The sequence below is a fragment of the Onychomys torridus genome, chromosome 15 (assembly GCF_903995425.1).
Source record: "Onychomys torridus chromosome 15, mOncTor1.1, whole genome shotgun sequence".
In the NCBI taxonomy this organism is placed as follows: Eukaryota; Metazoa; Chordata; class Mammalia; order Rodentia; family Cricetidae; genus Onychomys; species Onychomys torridus.
Window position 1 is genome coordinate 71,622,622 of NC_050457.1, and position 25,048 is coordinate 71,647,669.

At 39.4% G+C, this 25,048-nt stretch overlaps 1 protein-coding gene and 1 long non-coding RNA gene across 2 annotated transcripts in view; one reads left to right on the top strand and one right to left on the bottom strand.

The window, feature by feature from the left end:
* LOC118596407 overlaps window positions 1-14,677 on the top strand; it is a 16,825-nt gene extending 2,148 nt beyond the window's left edge. Inside the window, exon 2 of the long non-coding RNA XR_004946685.1 lies at window positions 12,504-14,677. This is a non-coding gene — a long non-coding RNA (uncharacterized LOC118596407). The remainder of the gene's footprint in view (window positions 1-12,503) is intronic.
* Window positions 11,377-24,310, bottom strand: LOC118596391 (zinc finger protein 58-like). Its single transcript, XM_036207266.1, has 4 exons — window positions 24,232-24,310; window positions 18,722-18,848; window positions 17,850-17,945; window positions 11,377-14,143 (listed from the first exon to the last, which is right to left on the bottom strand). The coding sequence occupies exons 1-4, from the start codon at window positions 24,235-24,237 to the stop codon at window positions 12,702-12,704; spliced, it is 1,671 nt and encodes a 556-aa protein (XP_036063159.1). The 5' UTR covers window positions 24,238-24,310; the 3' UTR covers window positions 11,377-12,701.
* Between the last annotated feature and the right edge of the window lie 738 nt (window positions 24,311-25,048).

Below are 25,048 nucleotides of genomic sequence, written 5' to 3' on the forward strand. Positions count from 1 at the left end.
TATTAATGTGTTGTCTCACAGCAATCAAAAAGACAGTCTGTTCTGTGATTATCCAATGGAGAAGAGAAGGAACATCTACTCACCTCAGATCAGGCTCTAATGACAGACACAGTGATTCAACGAAAGTCCCTATCTTCATGAATCAGTGAGTTTATTACTGGGATTGCAGACAGGATCACGGATAATGGATTAGAATAGGAACACACAACTATTCAACGCAGTAACATCGACAGTACCAAAAATCTGAGTGGACTCTGGGTAAGAACTCAGGAAAGTTGCCTGCCTTCAGCTGGGTGTGTGAATTGCAGGGAGCTCCACTGATGAGGAAGTCTCCTCCCCTACAGTCCTTACTGCTTATATAGCTATGAGCAGTAAGCGTTCTATGAGTACTGGAAATGTCCAGGAATTCCCCATATCCATCACATGCTTACTTCCTGAGGTTAAAGAGGCCCCCTCCAGGATGGGATGATTCCCTTGAGTGGAAATTGCTGTTGGTCAAATCACAAACAAATTCATCAGTGAGGGAGCAATAAATGCTTCTATTCAGCACTATTTACTGTCAAGGGCCTATCCCCAAAGTATGAAGGCACACGTTTTAAGAGAGTGTCTTCTGGCCTCAATAATCTACCACGGAAGTCTCCTAAGAGACAGTAAGAGAATTTTGTCTCCTGGGTAATTCAAGATCTCAAGGAGTGAACAATCCATGCCTTCTGGATAACAGAGTTTGAAAGTCATCTACATTGGGGTGACCTCATCAGACATAGGTGTCCTGGCAGTGAGTTAGAAATGTACTTATCTTCCTTATCACACCATACCAGGGAACATGGCCTTTACATGTACATGAAGGATAGAAGTCTGTGTATTCTCCAAAGATCAATCTCAACAGGTAGTTGAGGTAGTATTTTAAGTATTAAGGTCCATCTAGTCCTGTTTCCATTTATGTTTACTTGAACACTTCTCAGCCCTATAAACTTCTTCCATATTTCCATGGATTCTGCTGTCCATCAACTATATCTTTTTTTTTTTTTTGAGACAGGGTTTCTCTGTGTTTTTGTGGTGCATGTCCTGGATCTTGCTCTGTAGACCAGCCTGGCCTTGAACTCACAGAGATCTGCCTGGCTCTGCCTCCTGAGTGCTCAGATTAAAGGCATGTGCTACCACCACTCGGCTATCAACCATATATTAATGCCTATGGGACAATTTTCCATATCAGCCCTCTGTCTGTCTCAGATCATCTTGTTTGCAATCTTAATTTCTGTCTGCACTCTATACATTGTTTATCCTGTTACTTACAAATACATTGTTCAGTACCCTCAGTATTATTTCCCACTTTCTGCAATATAAGTCTTTTCTTGGTGAAAAATCTCTCAGTTTGGGTATTTATGTATGTATCACTATAATACACAAGGCTGTTAGTTGACCTGCAATCCTGTAACACCAGTGTCTGATTTGTTTAAAGACAAAACAATCATTTTATTAGACATACATAAGTAACCACCCTGTGAAAATTTAGGAACACAAAGGGGCCCACCATTCTTCTTCCCAAAGCTCTCTCTGTCCAGAAGTCCTGCCTATACTTTCTGCCTGGGTATTGGCCATTTATCTTTCTATTAAACCAATAAGAGTGACACATCTTTACACAGTATAAAGGAATATTCCACAACATTTTCCCATTTTTGTCTGAATAAAAAAGAAAGGTTTTAACTCTAACACAATAAAACTATATACAATGAGAACAATTATCAGTTAAGAATTACATTGACAATGTCCAGTCCACCTGCATTTGGCAAATTTAGAGAAAATACTCCATTTTCTATCCGATCTTAGTCCAAAGTTTTACACATTAACCTTTTTTGCCATAACTTGTATTGCCATCCTAAAAATATCTTTTTAGACCTTAAAACATCTTTTTAGATAAACAGCTTAAGCTTTTATGGTTCTCAACCTTATAAACTTTACATGTTATATATATTTCTTTTTTGAATTTGGTAACAAGGAAAACTGTAAAGCTCTAACTGTATAGTCTTCAATCCCATCAGAGACCCAATAAAATATTACTTGAGTAAACAGGAAGTGCAGAGCAAGCAACTTCCAGAACTATAGATATGACAGAGACAGCTGGCTGCCTGGACAGTCACCCAAGGTTCCTCTGTCACACTGGGGCATCCATCTTTGACTTTCAGACATAGAATATCTGACAGACTTTTGTGTGAAGGAGGAATTTTGAAGAACTATCCTATCTTGTTTTGGCAAAGTTTGGCAGTCACTTATCTTTGTATCCTGCTTGTCTAATTTGGACAGTATACTGTCATCAGTCGAGGCAAGGGCAGTTTCTTTGCCAATGGCTAGCTTTTACCATATAGAAAGCAAATTCCATGTAGAGATACTTGGATGCCCACCATCCTTTTTTTAAAAAAAAAAAACAAAAACAAATTGGTGTTGCCAAGAGTGGATGTGTCTCATTGTGATGAAAAGCCTTATGTTATTAACACATTTTTAAATGCCATATTTCATAGGCCTTTGAAGTATTTGAAGAGCATCTGCCTATCTAAATATATCTGTGTATAATCTTGAAAACATACCTGAGTATAAGTTTGACTATCATAGATGAAGATTAATCTGTATTTTTAATTATACATTACAGTTTTAATGAGTTGATTAGCACAATAACATAAACAAGAGTAGAAAAATACATACAGATTAACAAAAATAACTTTAAATTTGTACCAATAAACTGAAATCCATAGCAATATAAAATATTTAAGATTAATAGTTGTTTTTTGGATTAAAGTAGATTCAATAATATATCCTTTTATCCTATCATTTCTTTATCCCCCCTTTTCTTTTAAGAAGGAGATCTCTGAATCTAATTTTTTATTCAGTTTTTTTCTTGACCATTACCAGTAACAACCTGTAACCAACCGCTCTAATGTGGCAGGCCAGAGAAATCTTGGATCAAGACTTATTTATTAGAGGATGAAATTGATATAGCACACTCATGAATACAGAATGAAGTGGTGTCACTGAATTTTCATCCACCATGGAGGGATGGGGAGAGGTCCAGAACAGGTCACTGAGCTATGGCATCAGGAAGCCTTCCATGTGCAAGGGCACATAACCCTCCCCACTTGATTTTTAAAGAATTAGGTATCCTCAGAGAATAACATGCCCATCAGGCCAACACATTCCATGACATTGGTCTTTAGACCAAATAGCCAAGTTCCCACAGCATTTCCCCCCTTTGTCTAAAATAAAAAGGAAGGTTCTAATCCTAACATAATAACAACTATATACAATAAGAACAATTATCAAGTATTGTCCAGAGAAAGGAAAAGGTAATACCCTCAACAAAGAATGAAACTACATACAACAAGAACAATATTAAGAAGGAAATACATTCTGGATGTGCAGACCATAGTAATAGGTATTTTTATAGAGATTACTCTAATAGTTGTCCTTTCCTGGAGAATCTAAGTTTTGGATCTAATGTGTCTTTAGCTAAGATTCAAGAGGACAGTAACTGTAAATATTTGGTCTTCAACCTCTTCAAAAACCTGAGAAGGATGATAATATTACCTGAGTAAGCAGGAAGTGCAAGCAAGCTACTTCCAAAAACTACAAGGAATGACAGAAACAGCTGGCTGCCTGGACAGTCACCTAAGGTTTCTTTGTAACATTGGATCATCCAACTTCAACTTATAGGCCTAGAATACATAACAGACCTTTTTCAGAAGCAGGAAAATGTGAAGAACTGTTCGATCCTGTCTTGGCAAGGTTCAGCAGTCCCTGTGTGTGTGTGTGTGTGTGTGTGTGTGTGTGTGTGTGTGTCTGTCTGTCTGTCTGTCTGTCTGTCTGTCCTGTATGTCCAGATTGGACAGTGTGCTTGCTGTCAGCAGTCACAGTAAGGGCAGTTTCTTGCCCAATAAGCCAGTTTTGCCAAAGGGAAAACAAACTTCATATGGAATGTCTTCAGTGCCTGTCATCCTCTTGGGAGTGGATCGGTGCTGCCAGCAGCAGACAGGCTTCATGTCAAAAGAATTCTAAATCATTAAAAATTTTTAAATGCCATATTCTGTAGGTCTTTAAAGTGTTTGAAGATCATCTGTCTATTTAGAGCATACCTCTGCATGTCTAGAAAATCTAACTAACATGACTATAAGTTTGACAAATATGGGTGACTATTAACTTGTAATTATTATTAACCTATATACCTTAAGGACTAAAGCTTCATGTTGTAAAAATAAACAAGCTATAGAGGTAATACCTTTACAAGATTAGAAACAGAGGTACAGTATAAGGACAATAACCTCACAAGTGTGACAATATAAAAAAATATCTTAACTGTTGCACAAATCCTAATTGGTCTTTTAAAAACCTAGAGCCAGATATCAGGGTGAAAGCTGAAAGATCAGAGAAGCAGAACAAGCCACAGCCACCACCTCTTACTTCACCAACTTCTTCAGCCTGAAGGAGAGTTAGTTCCTGTCTTATCCTACCTTATATTCCTTTCATATCACTTCCTGTCTCAACCTTCCTAGTGCTGGGATTAAAGGTGTGTGCTACCACTGCCTGGCTCTGTTTCTCGTTTAGACTGGATTAGTCTCATATAGCCCAGTGTGGCCTTGAACTCACAGAAATCCAGAAAAATCTCTGCCTCTGTGTGCCACCACTGCCTGACCTCCATGACTAACTCTGTGGCCAGCTCTGTCCTTTGATCTTCAGGCAAGCTTTATTTCCTAGATTACAAACACTATATCACTACACTTATTGAGAGGCAAAAATGTAAAATACAATATGAAAAAATAACCTTATTTTGCATCAGTATACAAAAATATCCTAAACAGAAGTAGAAACACATACAGTATGACAAAAATAAATTTACATTTGTATCAATATACAAAAATATCTAAAACAGAAGGAACATATGTACAATATAACAAAAATAGCTTTGGATTTGTATCAATATACAAGAATCCATACCAATGTAAATTATTCAAAACTGATAGTCTACCTCTTATTACACCTTTCAATCTTATCATGCCTGTGCCCCCTTTTTCTATTTCAAATGAGCTTCCTGAGTTTAATTTCTATCATTCTGCTCCCAACCCTCTAACAACTTGTTACCACCCACTTCAGATGACAATTACCCTTAACTTTGAGAAAAAAAACCAAACCACCCACCCTACCTATTGGGAAAGTAAGTATCATTTTCTTAGAATTGCTTCCTGCTGTTGAGAGTGACAATGTCTCTATGGGACCCTATAAGAACAGAAACAATGGTTAAGTATTTGTAGAACTAGCTGCAACATTTTTAGCCAGTCTCTGAGTAATGGATTTATCTGAAGTTCTGCCTGGAGCAGTGCAAGAGGGCAGACCATCTCAGCTAGCCATCTTAGAATTGTCTTGAGCAGTTTGTAGTCCAAAACCAATCTTTGGGTGGTGTTTATTGGTGTGATGGCATTATAATGATCCAAGTTGAATTGTTGTTGTGGGGTCCAGTCATCCTTTTGGAGACCAGAGATTGGTGTTAAGAAAATTTATTGTTCACTATGGAAAACTTAAACATCATTAATATCAAAATGGAAAGTTTAATTTTTAAAGATAGTAATACACCTAAATAAAAGAGGGCAAGAAATTTGTGACAACCATCGTCCCTAGATTTTGTTTTCTTTTCTGTCCCATACCAGATGGCTCTTCTGATATGAGACAGAGACTCTAAATTTTCTTTTAACAACATGCTTGGGTATAGAGAAGGAGAGAACCACACTCCAACTCCAAAGCCAGTTTTAGTTAGTTTGTTTGTTTTGTTTTTCGTTTTTTGTTTGTTTGTTTGTTTGTTTATTTTATGGTTTTTCCGAGATGGTTTCTCTGTGTAGCTTTGCGCCTTTCCTGGAACTCACTTGGTAGCCCAGGCTGGCCTCGAACTCACAGAGATCTGCCTGGCTCTGCCTCCCGAGTGCTGGGATTAAAGGCGTGTGCCACCACCATCTGGCTCAGTTTTAGTTTTTAATTGAGTTGGGACAATAAATATTTTAAGAGGTAAAGAAATTTTTACCCTGTAGAGGTAATTATACCATCATACGAGATTGTTTTTCTTGGTAATGTTTTCTGGATAGTTCTCCCTCCTTCTTTAGATGTTTATCTGTCCAAAGGTCTTTGATGTCCTTAAGATGGATGTTTTTATTCTCCTGTAAAGACAAAAACAGAAACATGCCCCAACCCTAATTTGGTGAGTTTTTCATTTTGACATGTTGAATCACCACATTGGTTGAGAAACAATCACTTCTCCTAATCTAGAGGTCTCCCTTGTTTGAATCGAATCTTTATTAATTTTGATGGTATATTTAGCTTTTCTTCTCCTGTGGAAACAAAAGCAAAACCCCTTCCCCAATATAACACATATCCCGGTTTGCACTCTGAGGTCAACACATCCTTAAACTACACTGGCTGACTTAACTGAGTAGTTTTTTCTGTTGATCAATGTCTCTCTGCAGCTGTTGCTCCTTTCTTAGTAGCATTTAGAAAATTCAGCCTATCTTTGGGGGTCTTTATTACTCCTTTCTGCTTATTTAGCATTTATTTTAAAGTATAATTTGATCTTTCTATAACCACTTGTCCTGTAAGATTGTGCTGTATACCTGTAATATGCTTTATATTAGGCTGGAGAGATGGCTCAGAGTTTAAGAGCACTGACTGTTCTTCCAGAGGTCCTGAGTTCAATTCCCAGCAACAGCATGGTGGCTCACAACCATCTGGAATGACATCTGGTGCCCTCTTCTGGCCTGCAGACATACAGGCAGACAGAACACTGTATACATTAATAAATAAATAAATAAATCTTTAAAAAATATATACTTCATACTGTAATATTCAAAAACTGTTTCATTTTTACTAGAGATATGCTGGAGCATTGTCAGTCTTAATTTGTACTTCTATTCCCATGGTGGCCACAACTTCTAGCAAATGTGTGATTACAGAATCAGCTTTTTCAGTGCTCAAATCAGTTGCCCATTGAAATTCTGAATAGGTATCAATGGTATGGTGTACATATTTTAATTTTTCAAACTCTGCAAAATGAAACACTTCCACCTGCCAAATTTCATTTCTATGAGTACCTTTAGGGTTATTCCTTGTAGTTAATGGAGCTTGATTATACAAGAAACAAATAGGACATTTTCTTATAATTTCCTTAGTTTTTGCCAAGTGATAGAAAAATCCCTTGCTCTTGCTCTTGACATGGTGGTTTTTTTTTGTTGTTGTTGCTGTTTTTGTTTTATGAAATTCTGGCCTAATTCCCACAAATCCCCCCTTACATGATAATACCCATAACCCATTTTTTTTTTCTAAGTAGGTTCTCTAGCCTACTTCCTATTGATTATGGGCACTTTTATCTTTGGGGTGTCCTGAGAAAATTTAGGATTATGGTCAAGTGCTGACTAGAGTGTTCTATGAGGCTGGATCATCTCAGCCAGCAGCCTTGAAGCTGTTTTGGATGTAGAATTCTGAGGAGACTGTAACAGAGGCATTTGAAATGCTAGATCACCTGGGCCATCCATTTTCATTGGTGTCTGGTCTCCTTGTTCTGAAAATACATAAACTTTTAAAGGTAACATATACATCTGCATTAATACAAGTATAGACATATGTAATTACAGTCAATTTTTAATTTTATATCATATTAAACTAAATTTAAACTTGTTTTGGGGGTACATTCTTTTGGAATGTATTTCAGTAGCATATACAGAAGATTATAAATTGGCCTCTCTTTCCCATCTCATCTCTGTAAATAAATTTCATTTGTACTTAGTGTAGTACAAATCCAAATTGGTCTTAATAAAATCCCAGACCCAGATGTCAGGACAAATGCAGGAAGATGAGAGAAACAAAGGAACAAGCCACAGCCACCTCTCACCTCACCAACTCCTCAACCAAAAAGACTGAGCTCCTGTCTCCTCCCACTTTATATTCCTTCCTCTACTCTACCATATCACTTCCAGTCTCAATCTGCCTAGTGCTAGGATTAAAGGCATGTGTGCCTCTCAAGGTTTGGGATCAAAGACATAAGATCTCAAGTACTGGGATTAAAGGTGTGTGCCACCACTGCCTGGCCTCTATGGCTAACTAGTGGCTGGTTTTGCCCTCTGATCTTCAAGCAAACTTTATTTGTTCGAGCATACACAAAATATCACTACCTTTCCCCTTTTTGGTCTAAAATAATAAAATATGGTTATAACTAATATAAGAAAAACTATATACAACATGTACAATAACTATGTACAATATACACAAGCAGTAATTACATCAATAATGTCTATTCCATTAACATTTGACAGACTCAGAGAAAATACTCCATTATTTATCCTACTTAGGTCAGTCCAAAGTGCTGTACCTAATTCACTTTCTATCCTAACTTGTATTACCAACCGAAAACTATGTTTTGATGTCTCTCAAACTTATACACTTTACACCTCTTTAGTGAGTTTCTTTTCCAAATTTGTTAATAAGGAAACCTATAACTAGAACTACCTAGTATTCAACTCCATTAGAGACCCAAGAAGGAAATAATATTAACCTAGTAAGCAGGAAGTACAAGCAAGTGACTTACAAAAATTGTGAGAAATGACAGAAACAGCTGGCTGCCTGGACAGTCACCCAAAATTTCTCTGCAATGTTGGGGCATCATCTTCAGCCTACAGACCTAGAATATCTGATGGACTTACCCGTGAAGCAGGATTTTCTGAAGGACTGTCCTACCTTGTCTTGGCAAAGTTTGGCAGTCACTTTCTTTTGAGTCTTGCTTGTCCAATTTGGACAGCATACTGTCAACAGTTGAGGCAAGGGCATTTTTTTGCCCAGTGGTTAAATTTTGCCACAAAGAAGGTAAACTCCAAATGGAGTTTCTTCGATGCCCATCATCTTCTCTGAAGTAGATTGATGCTGCCAGGAGAAGACTTGTCTCAATGTCATGAAAATCCTCAGGTTATTAAACATATTAAATGCCATATTCTGTAGGTCTTTGAAGTGTTTAAAGGTTACCTATCTATCTGAAATATATCTTTGTATACCTAGAAAACCTAACTAATATGATTATAACCTTGCTATAGTGGATGACTATTAATTTGTATTTCTTAATTATATAATACATTTTAAAATGAGCTGCATAAGCATAATACCATAAACAAGAGTAGAAATATACATAAGGTATAACAAGATTAACTTTAAATTTGTGTCAATAAACCAAGATCCATACTAATGTAAAATATATAAGATTAATAGTTTTTTATCCTATATTCTTATATTTCCCTAAACTATAACAAACATTAATAACTCACCAAATAAGCAAATACCACCCACACCCCACAAACTTTTGGGCATGAGGGCATAGTTTTCTCCATACTGCTTTCTGCTGTCTGTGGGCAAAGGCATCCCCAGGGTCCCTGAGAAAATTTTGAGATAATGACCAAGTCCCAGGAAGACCAGTAACCTTTATTGGTATCATCTGTCAAGTTTCAGGAGGTGTTCTTTGATCAAATCTGATCCATATTAACCTGGAATGAATCCACAGCCTTTTGTTTTCCATGGAAACAAAAGCAAAACCTCTTTTCCAAAGCATTTTTTAAATTTCCATTTGAAAAATGCATTTATTGACTTTACTTATTTTTCTTTTCTTTCTTTCTTTCTTTCTTTTTTTTTTTTTTTTAGCTGAGGATTGAACCCAGGGCCTTGTGCTTGATAGGCAAGTGCTCTACCACTGAGCTAAATCCCCAACCCCCTGACTTTATTTTTAAAGTTAAGGAATTCTTAAAATATCTAGGTTGGTATATTTTATCAGTCCCTCTTTTTAATTCCATGTCTTCCAGTGGCTGTCTCTTGTCCATCAGACATTAAAAATTCAAAATTAATACAATAACATATACGATCCAGACTCCCTATGTATTTTCAGTCTCAACAAGGCATTTTAATATTACTTTTATTTCTTTTTTAAGTACTATGTTGTATTATTTTAAAACTATGTACTTCTTTTTTATGGCTGTATATACCTTCTCTTTTTCTCCCAAGCCTTTGTATATCTTTAAACACAATGTGAACTGTTTAGAGGTTGTTTGTTTTTCTGAATCTGTCTTTACTATATATCGCTATCTTTTTCTTACCATATGTGTGTTTAATCTCTTAAGCAGGTCTGGCTAGGGTTAAAGTGGTGGGCTCCACCCCATTCCTTACTTTCCCAAGAGTCTAGCTTCATGGTGGAGGTACTGGCATGAGCTACGTGTATTGCCCCCAACTCTGGGGAGGTCTTAGGTCCATGTCACTGAGTAGCATGCTGCCTGCTGCTCATAAACACCATATAAGTGTTGGGCAGTAGGGCCTCTTAAAAGAGCAGCATGGTTATTCCTGCTAATGTTGAGTCAGGAAATCATCCCTTAAAGGAGGTGTGCCTCTGCTCATGACCAGCAAACAGAGCACACCAGAGAAAAGACAGTTACCAAGAAGCCAAGTTTCACACTGTTTTTGTGTGCTTAAAATCCTTTTTCAAGGATTCTCAGGTTTTATGTGGAAATCCATGCCAAATGTTTGGGCACCACATGTAGGCAGAATGTTTCTCTTCCGTCTTCCTGTTCCCAAATATGCAGTAGCTGCATCCCAAATAATTGATGCAGAGGCTTATTATTACTTATAAATGTTAGCTCAGACTTATTATTGAGTAGCTCGTACACTTAAATTAATCCATAATTCTTATCTATGTTCAGTCACATGGTTTGGTACCTTTTCTCAATTCAACATTCTCATAGTGCTTCCTCTTCATGTGGCTGGCAACTCCTGACTCTGCCCTTCTTCCCAGATTTCTACTCCTCTGTTCCTCCTGCCTATACTTCCTGCCTAGCTATGGGCCAATCAGCATTTTATTAACCCATTTTGAGTAACACATCTTTACAGTGTACAAGAGCATTATCCCACAGCATTTTCCCTTTTTTGTCTAATTAAAAAGGAAGATTTTAACCTTACTATAGTAATACTATATTAGGGCACCAGATGTAGCATGGATCCTAATTGGTCTTAATAAAAACCCAGAGCCAGATGTTGGGGTAAATGCTGAAAGATCAGAGAGACAAAGGAACAAGCCACAGCTACCTCTCACCTCACCAACTCCTCAACCAAAAAGACTGAGCTCCTGTCTCCTCGTGCCTTCTATTCCTTTCTCCACCCAGCCATATCACTTCCTGTCTCAACCTTCCTTGTGCTGGGATTAAAGGCATGTGTGCCTCCCAAGTACTGGAATCAAAGGCATGATATCCCAAGTGCTGCAATTAAAGGTGTGTGCCACCACTGCCTGGCCTCTATGGCTAACTAGTGGCTGGTTTTGCCCTCTGATCTTCAGGCAAGCTTTATTTGTTAGAGCACACACAATATCACCACAACTTAGCATAACTAGAAACTCAATTCTGGGTACAGTAGAGATATTTAATCATTTGTAAATCAGTGATTGTTACTGTTTAGGTGTTATTTACCCTATATTAAGAGTTTACCGTAAATTAGTAAACATGAAATTGAGATGACGTTTTTGCATCTGTATCAAGTAAAGTAAGACCTGCACCCACAGTGTTTCATACTTGATGATAACATATCCACTAACCAATACATCCTTTCTGCTGAGTGTAATTGACTCGGGTCCTTATTTCAATATGGGTCAAGGTTTCTGTGACATGACAGTTGGAGTCATATGAGAAACACTGTTCTGAACTGAGAGGAAATAAGATATTCCTTATTCTGGAACCAAATATAACTGAAAATGTGTTGTGTTAGCATTTCCTGGGGAGAAAAAGACTAATGCCCATTCAGTCCAGATTGTTACCAATTTAGACCATTTCACCATACTCCAACTTGGTGAGAAATATGAATTCATGGAGATTCTTACATTCTTTACCCAGGGGAGATGTTATTACAGGTTCTTGGGTGACACCACAGGGAAAAATAATAGTAAATACCACAGCCCAGATCTCAGATTCAGGGCACCCAGTGGGGAAGGTTACAAAATGTTTCATGGTAAAGATTTCATGGGACATTTATAGTTATAGAAGAAAGTGACTCATTTATTAAGGCAAATTTCAAGCACATTGCTTGAACAAACTGGTTGGGAGGTTAGAGCAAACAGAAGTGTCTACTGTTCTCTGATGATATTTATGCTGTTGGAAGTTAGATGTTAATGTTGACATTCAAAATAATTAACTTAATACTATGCAATATGGATTCATTTGAGTTACATAAGATCTGAATGCTTGTCAAAGATTTCACAATCCATACACTCATGGAGTCAGAATGAATTTGATGTGTTTTAAGGACTGAAGAAGTCTGAACTTTTTAAGAAACTTGTAGAATATCTCTCCAGTATAAATTATCATGTGTTTAACAGTCTGCCACATTACCTGCACTTTAAGGGACTATCTTCAGAATGAATTATTCTCTCTCTCTCTCTCTCTCTCTCTCTCTCTCTCTCATTGCCTAAGGGATGAAGATAAGCAAAAACATTTGTCAACTCTTAACATTTGATGGTTTCTTTACAGTATGGACTGTCTGATGTACCTGAAGGTATGCAAAGTAGGAAAACATTTTCTACACTCTGCACACTTGGATGGATTGTCTTAAGAATGGAAAGTTTGGTATTGTCTAAGGCATGAAGATGAAGAAAAACATTTGCCACACTCTTAGGATTTTACTGAAGTATGAACTCTCTTGTGTCTCCAAAGGGATGAGCTATTACGAAATGCTTCATGACATTCTTTACACTTGTATGGTTTTTCTCCAGTATGAATTGCTTGATGTCCCCGAAGACTCCTAGAACAAGAAAACCGTTTGTCACATTCTACACACTTATATGGACTGTCTTCAGAGTGAATTGTTTGATGTCGTCTAAAAAACAAGTATGAATAAAAACATCTGCCACATTCCTCACACTTGTAGGGATAGTCTTCAGAGTGAATTGATTGATGTCGTCTAAGGGATGATGATGAGGCAAAACATCTTCCACATTTTTTACACTGGTAGGATTTCTCTGCATTATGGACTCTCTTGTGTTTCCAAAGGGCTGAGTATTTACGAAAGGCTTTGTGACATTCTTCACACTTGTATGGTTTCTCTCCAGTATGAATTGCTTGATGTTCCCGAAGACTCCTAGAACAGGAAAACCATTTACCACACTCTGAACACTTATAGGGACTATCTTCAGAATGGATTGATTGATGTCGTCTAAGGGATGAAGATGAGGAAAAACATTTGCCACACTCCTCACACTTGTATGGTTTCTCTCCAGTATGGACCGTCTGATGTTCTTGAAGGTGTGCAAAGTAGGAAAATCTTTTGCCACACTCTGCACACTTGTAGGGATTGTCTTCAGAGTGGATTGTTTGATGTCGTTTAAGCGATGAAGGTGAGCAAAAACACTTGCCACACTCCTCACACTTGTAGGGTTTCCTTGTAGTAAGAGCTGCCCTGTTCCCAATGAGGAAAGCAGGCTTAGTAAATCCTTTTCCACTCAGTTCACACTGGTAGGATTTCTCTGCAATATGACCTCTCATATGTCTCCAAAAGGATGAGTGATAACGAAAGGCTTTGTGACATTCTTCACACTTGTACAATTTCTCTCCAGTATGGATTATTTGATGGACTTGAAGACGTAAAGAACAAAAAAACCTTTTTCCACATTCTTCACACTTGTAGGGATTGTTTCCCCAATGAATTCGTTGATGTTGCTTAAGGTATGAAGGAAAATAAAATGCTTTGCCACATTCTTCACACTTGTATGGCTTCTCTCCAGAATGAATTCTTTGATGTTGCTTCAGGAGTGGAGGATAGTAAAATGCTCTGCCACATTTTTCACACTTGTAGGATTTTTCATCAGTATGAGTTTTCTGGTGTATAAAAAGTGATGAGCGAGTATTAAAGGTCTTAAGACATCCTTTACACATGTAGGGTTTGTCTCCAGTATGAAGTCTCTGGTGTATAGATAGGGTTTTTTGAGAACTAAGGGTCTTTCCACATTCTTCACACTTGTAAAGTTTCTTCCCTGTATGAATTCTCTGGCGTTGAATAAGCAGGGATTTACAATCAATGGACTTGCTGTAATTGTTACAGTCATTGGGTGCTGTTCCTGTTAAGCAAAAGTTGAGATATGAACAAAATTAAGAAATATTTTCATTCTTATAATGCTTACTTTTATATGGAGATATTTACTCATACATATTGAAGCATCAATGAGAAACTACAGTATAGTTCACAACCTATAGGCACTGAGCATGAAATATAAAATATTGTAAGTAGAAATAATCTATACTCTTAATAAGGGCACAACCAAATAGAATATAGACATAATGGCATATTATTAAAGTTTTAATAGCTAAGTAAGTTGTAAGAGCATTTTACTAGGAGAAATAAGCCCCTTAAAGAATAGAAATGTTATATGTCCAGACATCCCTGAAATTATAAAATATCCAAGCCTGTAAAAGAAAAAGTTTATTGTGATTGTGTCAAAATACAAAACTTTTATCTTCCACATGGAGTTTTATTTTGGAAGGTACAAAAGATTTGCTGAACAAGAAGTAGATAGATGGTCCACAACAAGGCTAAATAATATAGCTCAAAAATTCAGGACAGTACTTCATGTTTTATTTGAATGACAAGAAAATATATAACTGAAATGTTTCAAATCATGATTAAGAAAAAAAAAAAACTTCAGGTTCACCTGTGAATTACAGTAATTTTGCTGAGACAACATATTGGTCAATGACTAGATGAAAAAATGACTTGTTTCCTTTTTTATTTTTGCTTTCTCAAGACAAGTTTTTTTTATGTGTAGACCTTGCTGTCCTGGAACTCACTATCTAGACCAGACTGGCCTCAAAATCAGAGATCCGCCTTCCTCTGCCTCCCAAGTGCTGGGATCCATGGAGAAGGTCACCATGCCTGGGAAATGAAATTGTATATTTCTAAGATTTATTCATTTATAAGAGTAAACAGATATTAGGCTCTGAATAGAGAGAGACAATGAACAAGGCATGAAAACAGAAAATTTATATTAACCCATGAAGTAGACAGAGCAGAGCTCATAGTTATTTTGCAATTTTACACTGTCCTTATGTACTTTATCAATGTGTTGTACCCATCCACTGAAATATAAAGGGGATATATAAGAAATGATCATAGGATATCCACACCTCCAAAATAATACCAAAATGTGGTGATATTTTGTGTATGCTCTAACAAAGCTTACCTGAAGATCAGAGGGCAAAACCAGCTACTAGTTAGCCACAGAGGCCAGGCAGTGGTGGCACACACCTTTAATCCCAGTACTTGAGATCTTATGCCTTTGCTCCCAGTACTTGGGAGGCACACATGCCTTTAATCCCAGCACTAGGAAAGTTGAGACAGGAAGTGATATGGCTGGGTGGAGAAAGGAATAGAAGGTGGGAGGAGACAGGAGCTCAGTCTTTTTGGTTGAGGAGTTGGTGAGGTGAGAGGTAGCTGTGGCTTGTTCCTTTGTCTCTCTGATCTTTCAGCATTTACCCCAACATCTGGCTCTGGGATTTTATTAAGAGCTGTGGGAGCCCACAACTGACTCAGTTTCCCAGTTAAATCTGAAGTCTATTTTGTGTCAATAGAGTTCAAGCTTGCTTGCTCCAGGACTGTGAGAATGTACTGATTAGCCTGCAGAGTCTCCTTGCAGGGCTATGAGAAAGTCCTGATTAGCCCACAGGAAGGAACACACTAGCTAGCTAGATGCAGGCTGCTGATGCCAGCCAGAGGTACATCAAGATAGGTTGAATGCCTGTGTTGTGCATTGTTCTACCTCTGTCCTTCAAAACTGTATATAAGCTGGCTGTGAAATAAACTCGGGACTTTCCAGCATTGACTGGCAGACCTCTCGACTCTTTTCTGTCTTCTTGATTGTCTCTACAATCTGCACGCCTCTACCCAGCTGACAAAGACCAATTTGGATTCCTGCTCTATCAAGGAATACTCTAGCGGTAGCGACCAAGCTATATGATCTCACTGATCCATCCGTGTGCAATAAGGTCCAAGTAGGGGCAGTGCCTCCTCTATTGCAGAACACAGGACACTGTGGCAGCCACCAGCCCAGAGCCTGCAGAGTAGGCTGGAGCAAAACCCCCATATATCCAAGGACCCTAGACAGCTTCTAAGTCTAGGGTTCTAGCTCAGTGTGTGGACAAAATGTTGTAGTCAGGCTTTCTATTTGTTGGAGGCCTGTAGAATGAATCCTAATTGGTCTACGAAAAACCCTGAGCCAGATATCAGGGTCAATGCTGAAAGATCAGAACAAGCCATTAGACAGACTTATTACCTCTCCACCAACTCCTCAGATAAAAGGGGGTGAGATCTTGTCTCTACAAATCCTCAAACTGAATGGGGTGAGATCCTGAACACCCACCTTATATTCCTGTCTCCACCTCCCTAGTGCTGGGATTAAAAGTGTGAACCACCACTGCAACCTGGCTCTGTTTCTCTTTTAGACAGATTCAATCTTATATAGCCCAAGGTGACTTTAAACTCCTGAACTCCCTGCTTCCTCCCAAGTACAGGGATTATAGGTGTGTGTCACCACTGCCTAGCCTCCAGTGGCTAGCTCTTCCCTCAGATCTTCGGGCAAGCTTTATTTGTTATAGCACAAACAAAATACCACCACAGAGGCCCTTCCTGCTTGTGCCATGAGACAGAAGATAAAAGCCAAGTTGGGTCCTTTCTGCTGGGTCTGCAGGCCTGCTTCCTCTGGGATGTGACATTCTGTCTGTTCTTGGTACTACTTTGCTCTGTGGCTGAGGTCAGCCTTGGTCTCTGCTCCACCTCACTTTCACTTCTAGAACTTTCTGAGTTGCTTAGATGTCTAGTTTTATGGTTTTCTGTTTAAATATCTCTAGGCTGCAGGTACTTAAGTAGTTAAAGCTTGAAGGTTGATCCACAAAGAAGCCAATATGTTCCTGTCTCATAGAATCAGTATTGTATCCTAAACACTGAAATCTTTCTAAGAGGCAAAACACATAGAAAACTTTCAGGTTGTCTGCCTACATCTAAGACATACAATACAGTCATGGATATTTAAATTACTGTGTTCAGTCTTATTGAGAAACAAATGCCATTTGAATATAGATAATATTTTTATAAGTCTTCATATGCTGTTTTAGCTCACTGAAAAGCTGGATCTGGAAAAAAGATATCCCCCTCCCACATCGAACCCAAGCACATTTCTCTTAAAGTTTCTTCAAGCTCCCCTGTCCTGGGTCAGGCTGGCTCCCTGACTCTGACATGCAGAAGGAGAACATTAGGACTCCTCAGGAAAAGATACCATTCACATGAGAACAGTTAAGAGGTGAACTATTTCCAAGAGAGGCTACTATTATTTACTTCACGGTAGAAGGATATGTAGAATAAAAACAATTAATGGGATCATCATCCTTAAAAAGGATAAAATGGACACACTCTATGCAGGCCAGGAAAACTAAAACTGAGTTTCTAGATGGACCTCTGCAGTGATGTGAGTCTGCTCTGAAGCCCAGCAAATAATAGATTCATCTGCATAGAGCAGCATTCCCCTGAGTCTTAACATTACAATGTAGATTTAAAAAATGAAGACCCTTGAAGGCCTCTGCAAATACATGCACAGCTCACCATAGGGGAATTACAAAATTGGGAGCCTTAAGCCATCATGAATGTCTGAGATGTCTTTCTTTGATAACAAAGACATGAAGGAAAGACTTAAAGAATTATCTCCATAACAACATCATCTTTCAATGCACAGGGGAAAGCCTGCCTTTCTGCCCCTCGAAGCCCTCATTCCTACCCACCTGGGTGCACAGTGTCTGTTGCTTGTCTCTTCAGATCCCCAGGCCCTTGTGTTTGCTCCAGAAATGTCACCAGATGTGGCTTAGAGACAGCAAGACCTGTTTGAAGGAAAAGGGAACAAGACTGTTGAAGTGTTCTACTGGGAATCGACATGTCCCTCTCAGTACACTGTTTATAAGGAGAGATGATGGAATAATTGACTGCAGACCATCAGTTCCTTAAATGTTTTCTCACAGGACCACTACCGTACATGAAGCAATGTACAATGTTCAGATTCTGAGTTTCATTTAAAGGGAAAAAACATTAAAATTCTTGGGAATTTAGCAGAATTGCTGTATCTGGAATACACATTAGAATAAATACTTTCGCCGGGCGGTGGTGGTGCACACCTGTAATCCCAGCACTCGGGAGGCAGAGGCAGGTGGAGCTCTGTGAGTTTGAGGCCAGCCTGGTCTACAAAGTGAGTTCCAGGACAGCCTCCAAAGCTACAGAGAAACCCTGTCTCGAAAAACAAAAAACAAAACAAAACAAAACAAAACAAAAAAGAATAAATACTTTTCACTGCATCTAGGGTAAACATTAGAGGGCATATTTGTTTTCTAGTAGTACTTTGACCTTGAAGAATCAAAGTCACTGAATTTCTAATAGTTCCATTAGAGGTACTTTTGAGTGACATATACCTTCAACACTGACAGTTCAAACACACAGAGAGAAAAACAGTGAAATGTTTCTTAGCCATGGAGCAACCTCTCTAATTTTTCTTAATCGAAAGATATGAAAATGGATGTTGAAATGCACTCATGAGATACCACACAAATTGAGAATTCTACATATTGATAGTGAAATAAGAATTCACTATGGATGAGATCCTCACCCAGGAAATCAAGGTTGCTGTAATTCTCCAACATTATATCCCTGTACAAATTCCACTGAGCAGGCTTCAGGCATTCCCTCTCTTCTGCAGAGAACTCAATGGCCACATCCCAGAAGGACAGCATTTCCTGAAATAAAGATCAATGAATGATATTGCACATTAATTTAATTAAAACCATTATTAACATAAATGTCAAGATGCATTGGGATGGAGAGTTCTCCTGTCAACTTGACATTAGCTAGGATTTTAGAGAAGAGAAAAACATAATGGAGAAAATGCCTCCCTAATACTGTCCTGTAGCCAAAGGTAGGGGGGCCTTTTCTTAATTAATGATTAATATGAGACAGCACAGTCCATTACGAGTGGTGCCCACCCTGGTCAGGTGATCCTGTTTGGTATAGGAAATCAGAATAATGTGTAGTAGTGTGACATGCTTGTATTATACACTGTACACACATGCACACCCACATGAACATGTCTCACAGAAGAAAGTCCTGGTGAGGGAGAAGGAAACCTCAACACTTCATATGCACACTCACAAATGGAAATGAAATGAAAATACAGAGTCTGGTGCAGCAGCAGCTCTGGCTGAAGCCTGAGTTTCTGAATTTGTACAGAGTTCAGCAGTGACTCCAAAGACAGTGGCAGGAGACATGAGATGGAGCAGGCAAAGGTGAGAACAAGACCTCACAGAAAAATACAAATCTGTGAACACATGAAAGACCAGCAAGCACAGGATATCGACACTGAGAATTTAAAACAGAACCCTTACCTCCAGTCACTTCCTACTTCCTACCTCCTTTTCTCTGACAGCTATCTATTGATGTGTTTGTGATGTTCCTGAGCATGCTTTCCACACTACGCCTGTGCCTCAGGGTGCTGGAGCTGAGAAATATATTTGCCGATGCTACTATTTTCCTATTTCAAAGTTTTCTTTCTGTTTTTCATCTTTTTGTTTGTTTGTTGAGACAGGGTTTTTCCATGGAACAGTCTTGACTGTCTTGGAATGTGTTTTGAAGACCAGGCTGGCCTCAGACTCACAGAGATATATCTGAAACTGCCTCCCGAGTGCTGGGATTAAAGGCGTGTGCCACCACACACAGCTGTTTTTCATCTTATTGAGTAAAGTCCAAGAATGACTTATAAGAACAGTCCTACATTATTCCCTTTTTTTTTTTTTTTTTTTCTTGTTGTTGTTGTTGTTTTTTGTTTTTCTATGTAGCTTTGCACCTTTTCCTGGAACTCACTTGGTAGTCCAGGCTGGCCTTGAACTCACAGAGATCCACCTGGTCTGCCTCCCCAGTTGCTGGGATTAAAGGCGTGCACCACCACCGCCCGGCCTATTCTTCCTCTTTAGTAATACATGAAAATTACCAACAATTGAAGTATTAATGGGGTATTTTGTAGTAATTTCATCAGTAAATTTTGGATCATCTTTCTCAGTTATGGTATGCTCATTTTCTGAAACACTATCTTTCAGGCTTCTGAAATGTACCCTACACAATGCATACACACATCTAGCATTCAGAGAAACAGTACAGTGAGCATTGATCACTCTTATCACACTGTTCCAGGGCATGCATTGTTTCTTAAGTCCCCAAGACTCAGCTTCCTGATGTCCCTGGCTGATGGGAAAAAACTATACCATCTTCAATTTCTGTGAGTTACAACTCTTTTTTTTTTTTTAATATACTGATGGATCATGTGGATTTATCTTTCTCTGCCTGAAATCATTTCAGTTTCACCCATATTATCACAAATGAAGACCTTTTTTTCCGAAAAAGTTCTCATTCCAACCTCTCTCTTGTCCCCCAACACTCCCTCAAATTAATGATGTCTTCTTTAATTATTTTTACATAGAACGTATATATATATACATATAACTGTATAAATATGAACGGCTGATTCTGCTAAGGGTTGCATGTATATGTGTTGTGAGGACTGACCCCTTGGCACTGGATGGATAGTGAATGGGTTCACCCTTGGGAAAGACAAATTCTCCCTCTCTCGACAACCTTTATGTACATATTGTATTGGCTGGTTTGTGTGTCAACTTGACACAAAGTATAGTCCTCAGAGGGGAAGGAGCCTCAGTTGGGGAAATGCCTCCATGAGATCTAGCTGTAAGGCATTTTCTCAATTGGTGATCAGTGGGGGAGTGCCCAGCTCACGGTGGGTGGTGCTATCACGAGGCTGGTGATCCTGGGTTCTTTAAGAAAGCAGGCAGAACAAGTCATGTGAAGCAAGCCAGTAAGCAGCTCACCTCCATGGCCTCTGCATCAGCTGCTGCCTCTGGGATCCTGCCCCTTTGAGATCCTGTCCTGAAACCTTCAGTGATGAATAGCAGGGCTGAAGTGTAAGCCAAATAATGGTCATGATGTTTCATCACAGGAACAGAAACTCAAGATGCATAGAGTTTGTTTCTTTTTTGATTGTTTTTGTTTTTGGTTTGCTTTTCTAGACAGAGTTTCTCTGTGTAGCCCCAGAATTCACTCTGTATATCAAGCTGTCCTTGAACTCAGAAATCCCCCTATCTCTCCCTCCCAAATGCCGAGATTAAAGGCATGCACCACCACAGCTGGGCCATTATATGTACTTCTTTAGGGGTAGAACCACATAAGATTGCCATCTATAAGGTACCATGTATATCGATGTTGTCATTGTTCAGGTGCTGTTCAGGTAGTTCTATTATTGGGTTACCACTTCTCTCCCTTGGAAGCTTGCAAAGCACCTTCTAGTACTATGAAAACTCATGCATAAATCAGAGGTTCTCAGGTCACACTGAGAGGATTGTTTCTGATATGCATAGTGTTTTCAGTGCTAAAAAGGAGGTGGGCATGCTCTCAAGACTTTCGGAGCTGTGGAAAGGTCTGCTCTGTAACAATGATTAAATTGAAAATGTCCTCTAATAAAAGGCAGAGGGAAGCAGCAACAAGGAGGTCAATACATCTTCATATCAAAGCAGACTGGAGAAATTTGGTGAACAGAACACTCTGATTTCTCAAGGGAAAATCAGCTGACCTGTGTTGAAAGCATCTTTGCAGCTCATTGAGCATGTTCCAAAATCTACGAGTGAGAAAACAAAACACAACAGTTTCCCCTCTTTTTTTCAATGATAAGATTGCCAAGTATAGGGAAAATTGGTCACCATGGAAATGGTAAAATCCAGACAGCGTGAAGATGGAAAATGCTGTTCTCCAAGAGAATTAGAGCAGGTCCCCAAAGGAGAACTCACTGCACTGATCACTTCCTAAAGGAGCCCAGCTTAAGGGGACACTGTTCTACATGGGGGATGTGTCTCCTGTCCTGGGGCCAGCCTCCTGTGACATGCTGTGGATGGAGGGAATACGTCTGTAAAACAAGACAGCATTTAGGAGGGATTTTACCCAATATTATTAATGGCAGACATTTCAAGGTAATTTGAAACTGGCAAAATTTACTTTCTACAGAGAAGAAATGCAAATAATGTCTGGTCTGAGGTAGGCAACCTGTCATTCATTAAAACTTGCTGCACGTTCTCAATATAATTGGGAGGTGGAAACCTGCACTCTACTTGAACGGAGGCTGGTCCTAGAACAACAGAATGGACAGAGTAGATGTGATAAGCACTCCTGCATCTCCTGTCAGCATCCCTCAGAGATGTCTTTTCTGAGAGTCAGACAAAAGTGAAGACTAGCAGAAGATTGGTGGGAAGTCCAAGCCAGAGTCAGGTTCCTAACGATAGTGACCCTCCATTCAAAGCAGCATATGTACTGATTACATGACATAGTACTTAAAATACACACTATCCACCTTAAGAAGTAGCAAGTCTGTGGTGTGACATTTTGTTTGTATTCTGACAAATCAAGCTTGTCTGGGGAATCAGAGGGTGGAGTTAGCCACCAGTTAACCATAGAGACCAGACAGGGGAAGGCATCCCAGCTGCAGCTGCAGAAAAAGACCCAGGAATGTAACCACAACAGCCACATCAGTCAAGAAATGCAGAATGGAAATGAAGAAATAATTGAAGTCTCAGATCAGATATGAAAGGAGCAAACTGGAAAAATCAGTGAAACCAGAAGAAATCAGCATCAGGTCATGACAGTAACAAACACAGATTAATATCCAAAAAGAATGAACCATCACTGCATATAGAGAGGAATATTCTAGGCAGTTAAAGAGGAATTCTTCTTCACAGAGTAAATGCAAACAAGTATATAATCACCAAAATTTAATATCTATAACAAAAGCATGATAGTGAATAAAGTTTAAATTACATGTGGAATGGGCCACAGAAGTTAAGGACATGTAGTAAGTCAGCAATGTGCTGATTGCATGGATTTGTCATGGCGCTCACTGTAAGAAACATGAAATGAACATAGAAAGTATTTATCATGAACATGAAGTATGTTTAAATGTTTTCTGACACAGACTCTGGCTTTCAGTTTCCTATGAAGCAGGGGATGACCAGAGGTCCTGTCTCCCCTCACAAATGCAGAGATGACACGGATGTGCAATACAGTAGACTGAAGTTTCTTTACATCACAGGTCTGTTTACTTTAAATCACACTTAAATCTGTGAGTTCTTCCTCACCCTGATGACCTGACACAAAAATCTGGCTTTGTAACACACGACCATGAGAGTTTTTCATCTGTTCCTAGACACCCTTCTTCTAGACAAGTTCAGTAATGTCAAGGCCAGATGAAGACATGTTGACACAACCATTTGAGGACAATCAGACATCGTGTCCCTTTTACAATTACTCAGCCCTGAATTAAGGATGGAGGACCTTTCAAAGATTTAAGAAAACCCAGCCCTCAAGGTGAAGCTGGGTTCAGCTTCCCTAGTCCCCGTTCAGCTTTGCACTGGGTCTTTCCCTCCATATGTCTGCAGATGTGTGTTCTCTCACCCTAGTCAAAGCTTTTCTAGAGCAGCTGATTCTGGTAGATCTGTCAGCTGTGTTCCAGAATTTCCCACCGGTGAACTGTTGGGACTCAGGATTTTTCCTTTCTTAATTCTTTAGCCGGCAGAGAAGATGAACAGGATCAAGACCTCAAGACCGTTACACTAGGCGGCTGCAGAGTTCAGGAAGGACCAGACCCCATTTGCTCTACAGACACTGAGAAATCTGACAGCGTCCATGTGAGATGGCTCAGCTAGAGAAGCATGCTTCCCCACCAGAGCTGCTCACTGAGCTCCCAGCTCCGCCTCAGGAGCAGGCAGTCAGCTGACCATCATTAGTTTGCAATCCTGGACTTGCACTATCAACTACTCCGCGATACCGGGAGGCTCTCCTGTTCCAGAAGCCCAAGGCGGACTCGGGCTGCGCGCGGGCAAACCATCACTCAGGGCACAGTCCCTATCGCCCTCCCCCAAGCCCTGACCTGCAACCTCACCTGTCCCAGCCAGTATAGCACAGCACCTGCAAGGCAGCTTCTTCCGCCCTCCCACCCAGCCCAGGTCCGCTCCCCTCAAGACGGATCCCGTCATTCTGCTCAGTGCCTCAGGCTGAGCTGCACCCTGGACCAACCTCCATGTCAGAGATGCAAGAGGATTGTAGAGCAGGGCAGGACTCTCGCCCAACTTTGCGAAAGCTCCACTGGTGTGGACTAAACGCCAGAAAGGGATTTCCTGGACGGCTCCCTGTGATGTCACAGTCGCATGGACTACATTTCCCAGAAGTCTGGGTGAAGGAATTCCTGGAATCCTTGTAGAAGGATATTTACTCTTCCTGGATTGTTGTCTGGCTGCTTGCAGTACAGTATAAGAGGAAGAAGCAGAGTGCCCTGGACAGCGGTTAGGCCTGAGAAAAACCAATTGCACGAATGTCTGATTACAGCAAGCTTCATTTTACAGGTGCCCCAGGAACTGGCCGGCTGGCTTTCTCTCCCAAAGTCAGTATTTCAGAGAGCACTCTCTCATTGCCTTTTGAAGTCCCTTAATGGGGAAGGAATAGGGGTTATAGAAAACAGCAGTTGAGATAATTGGCAGTCAGAAAGAATGAAATTAAAAAAAAAAAAAAAAAGATGGTTCAATAATACATCATGTGGGAGGGGAATCATCAAGGTATCTGGCAAAACATTTTCATAAGGCAAAAGCCCAATCATATCACAGGTTATTTTTGTAAGTTAAATGGTGAGCATACATCATGGGGTCACAAGTTCAGCATAGGTTGAAACATGTTTTGCAAGGTACTTTGGTCTTAGAAAACAGAAACTTATTCTTGTAAGGTATGGAGACTCTATAACAACGTGGTTTCTGAACAACAATTTGACTATTGTTTTGGTTCAAACAGCCATGGTTAGTCAGTCTGGTGTTCACTTCCAGATAATCAACTCAAACTGTGT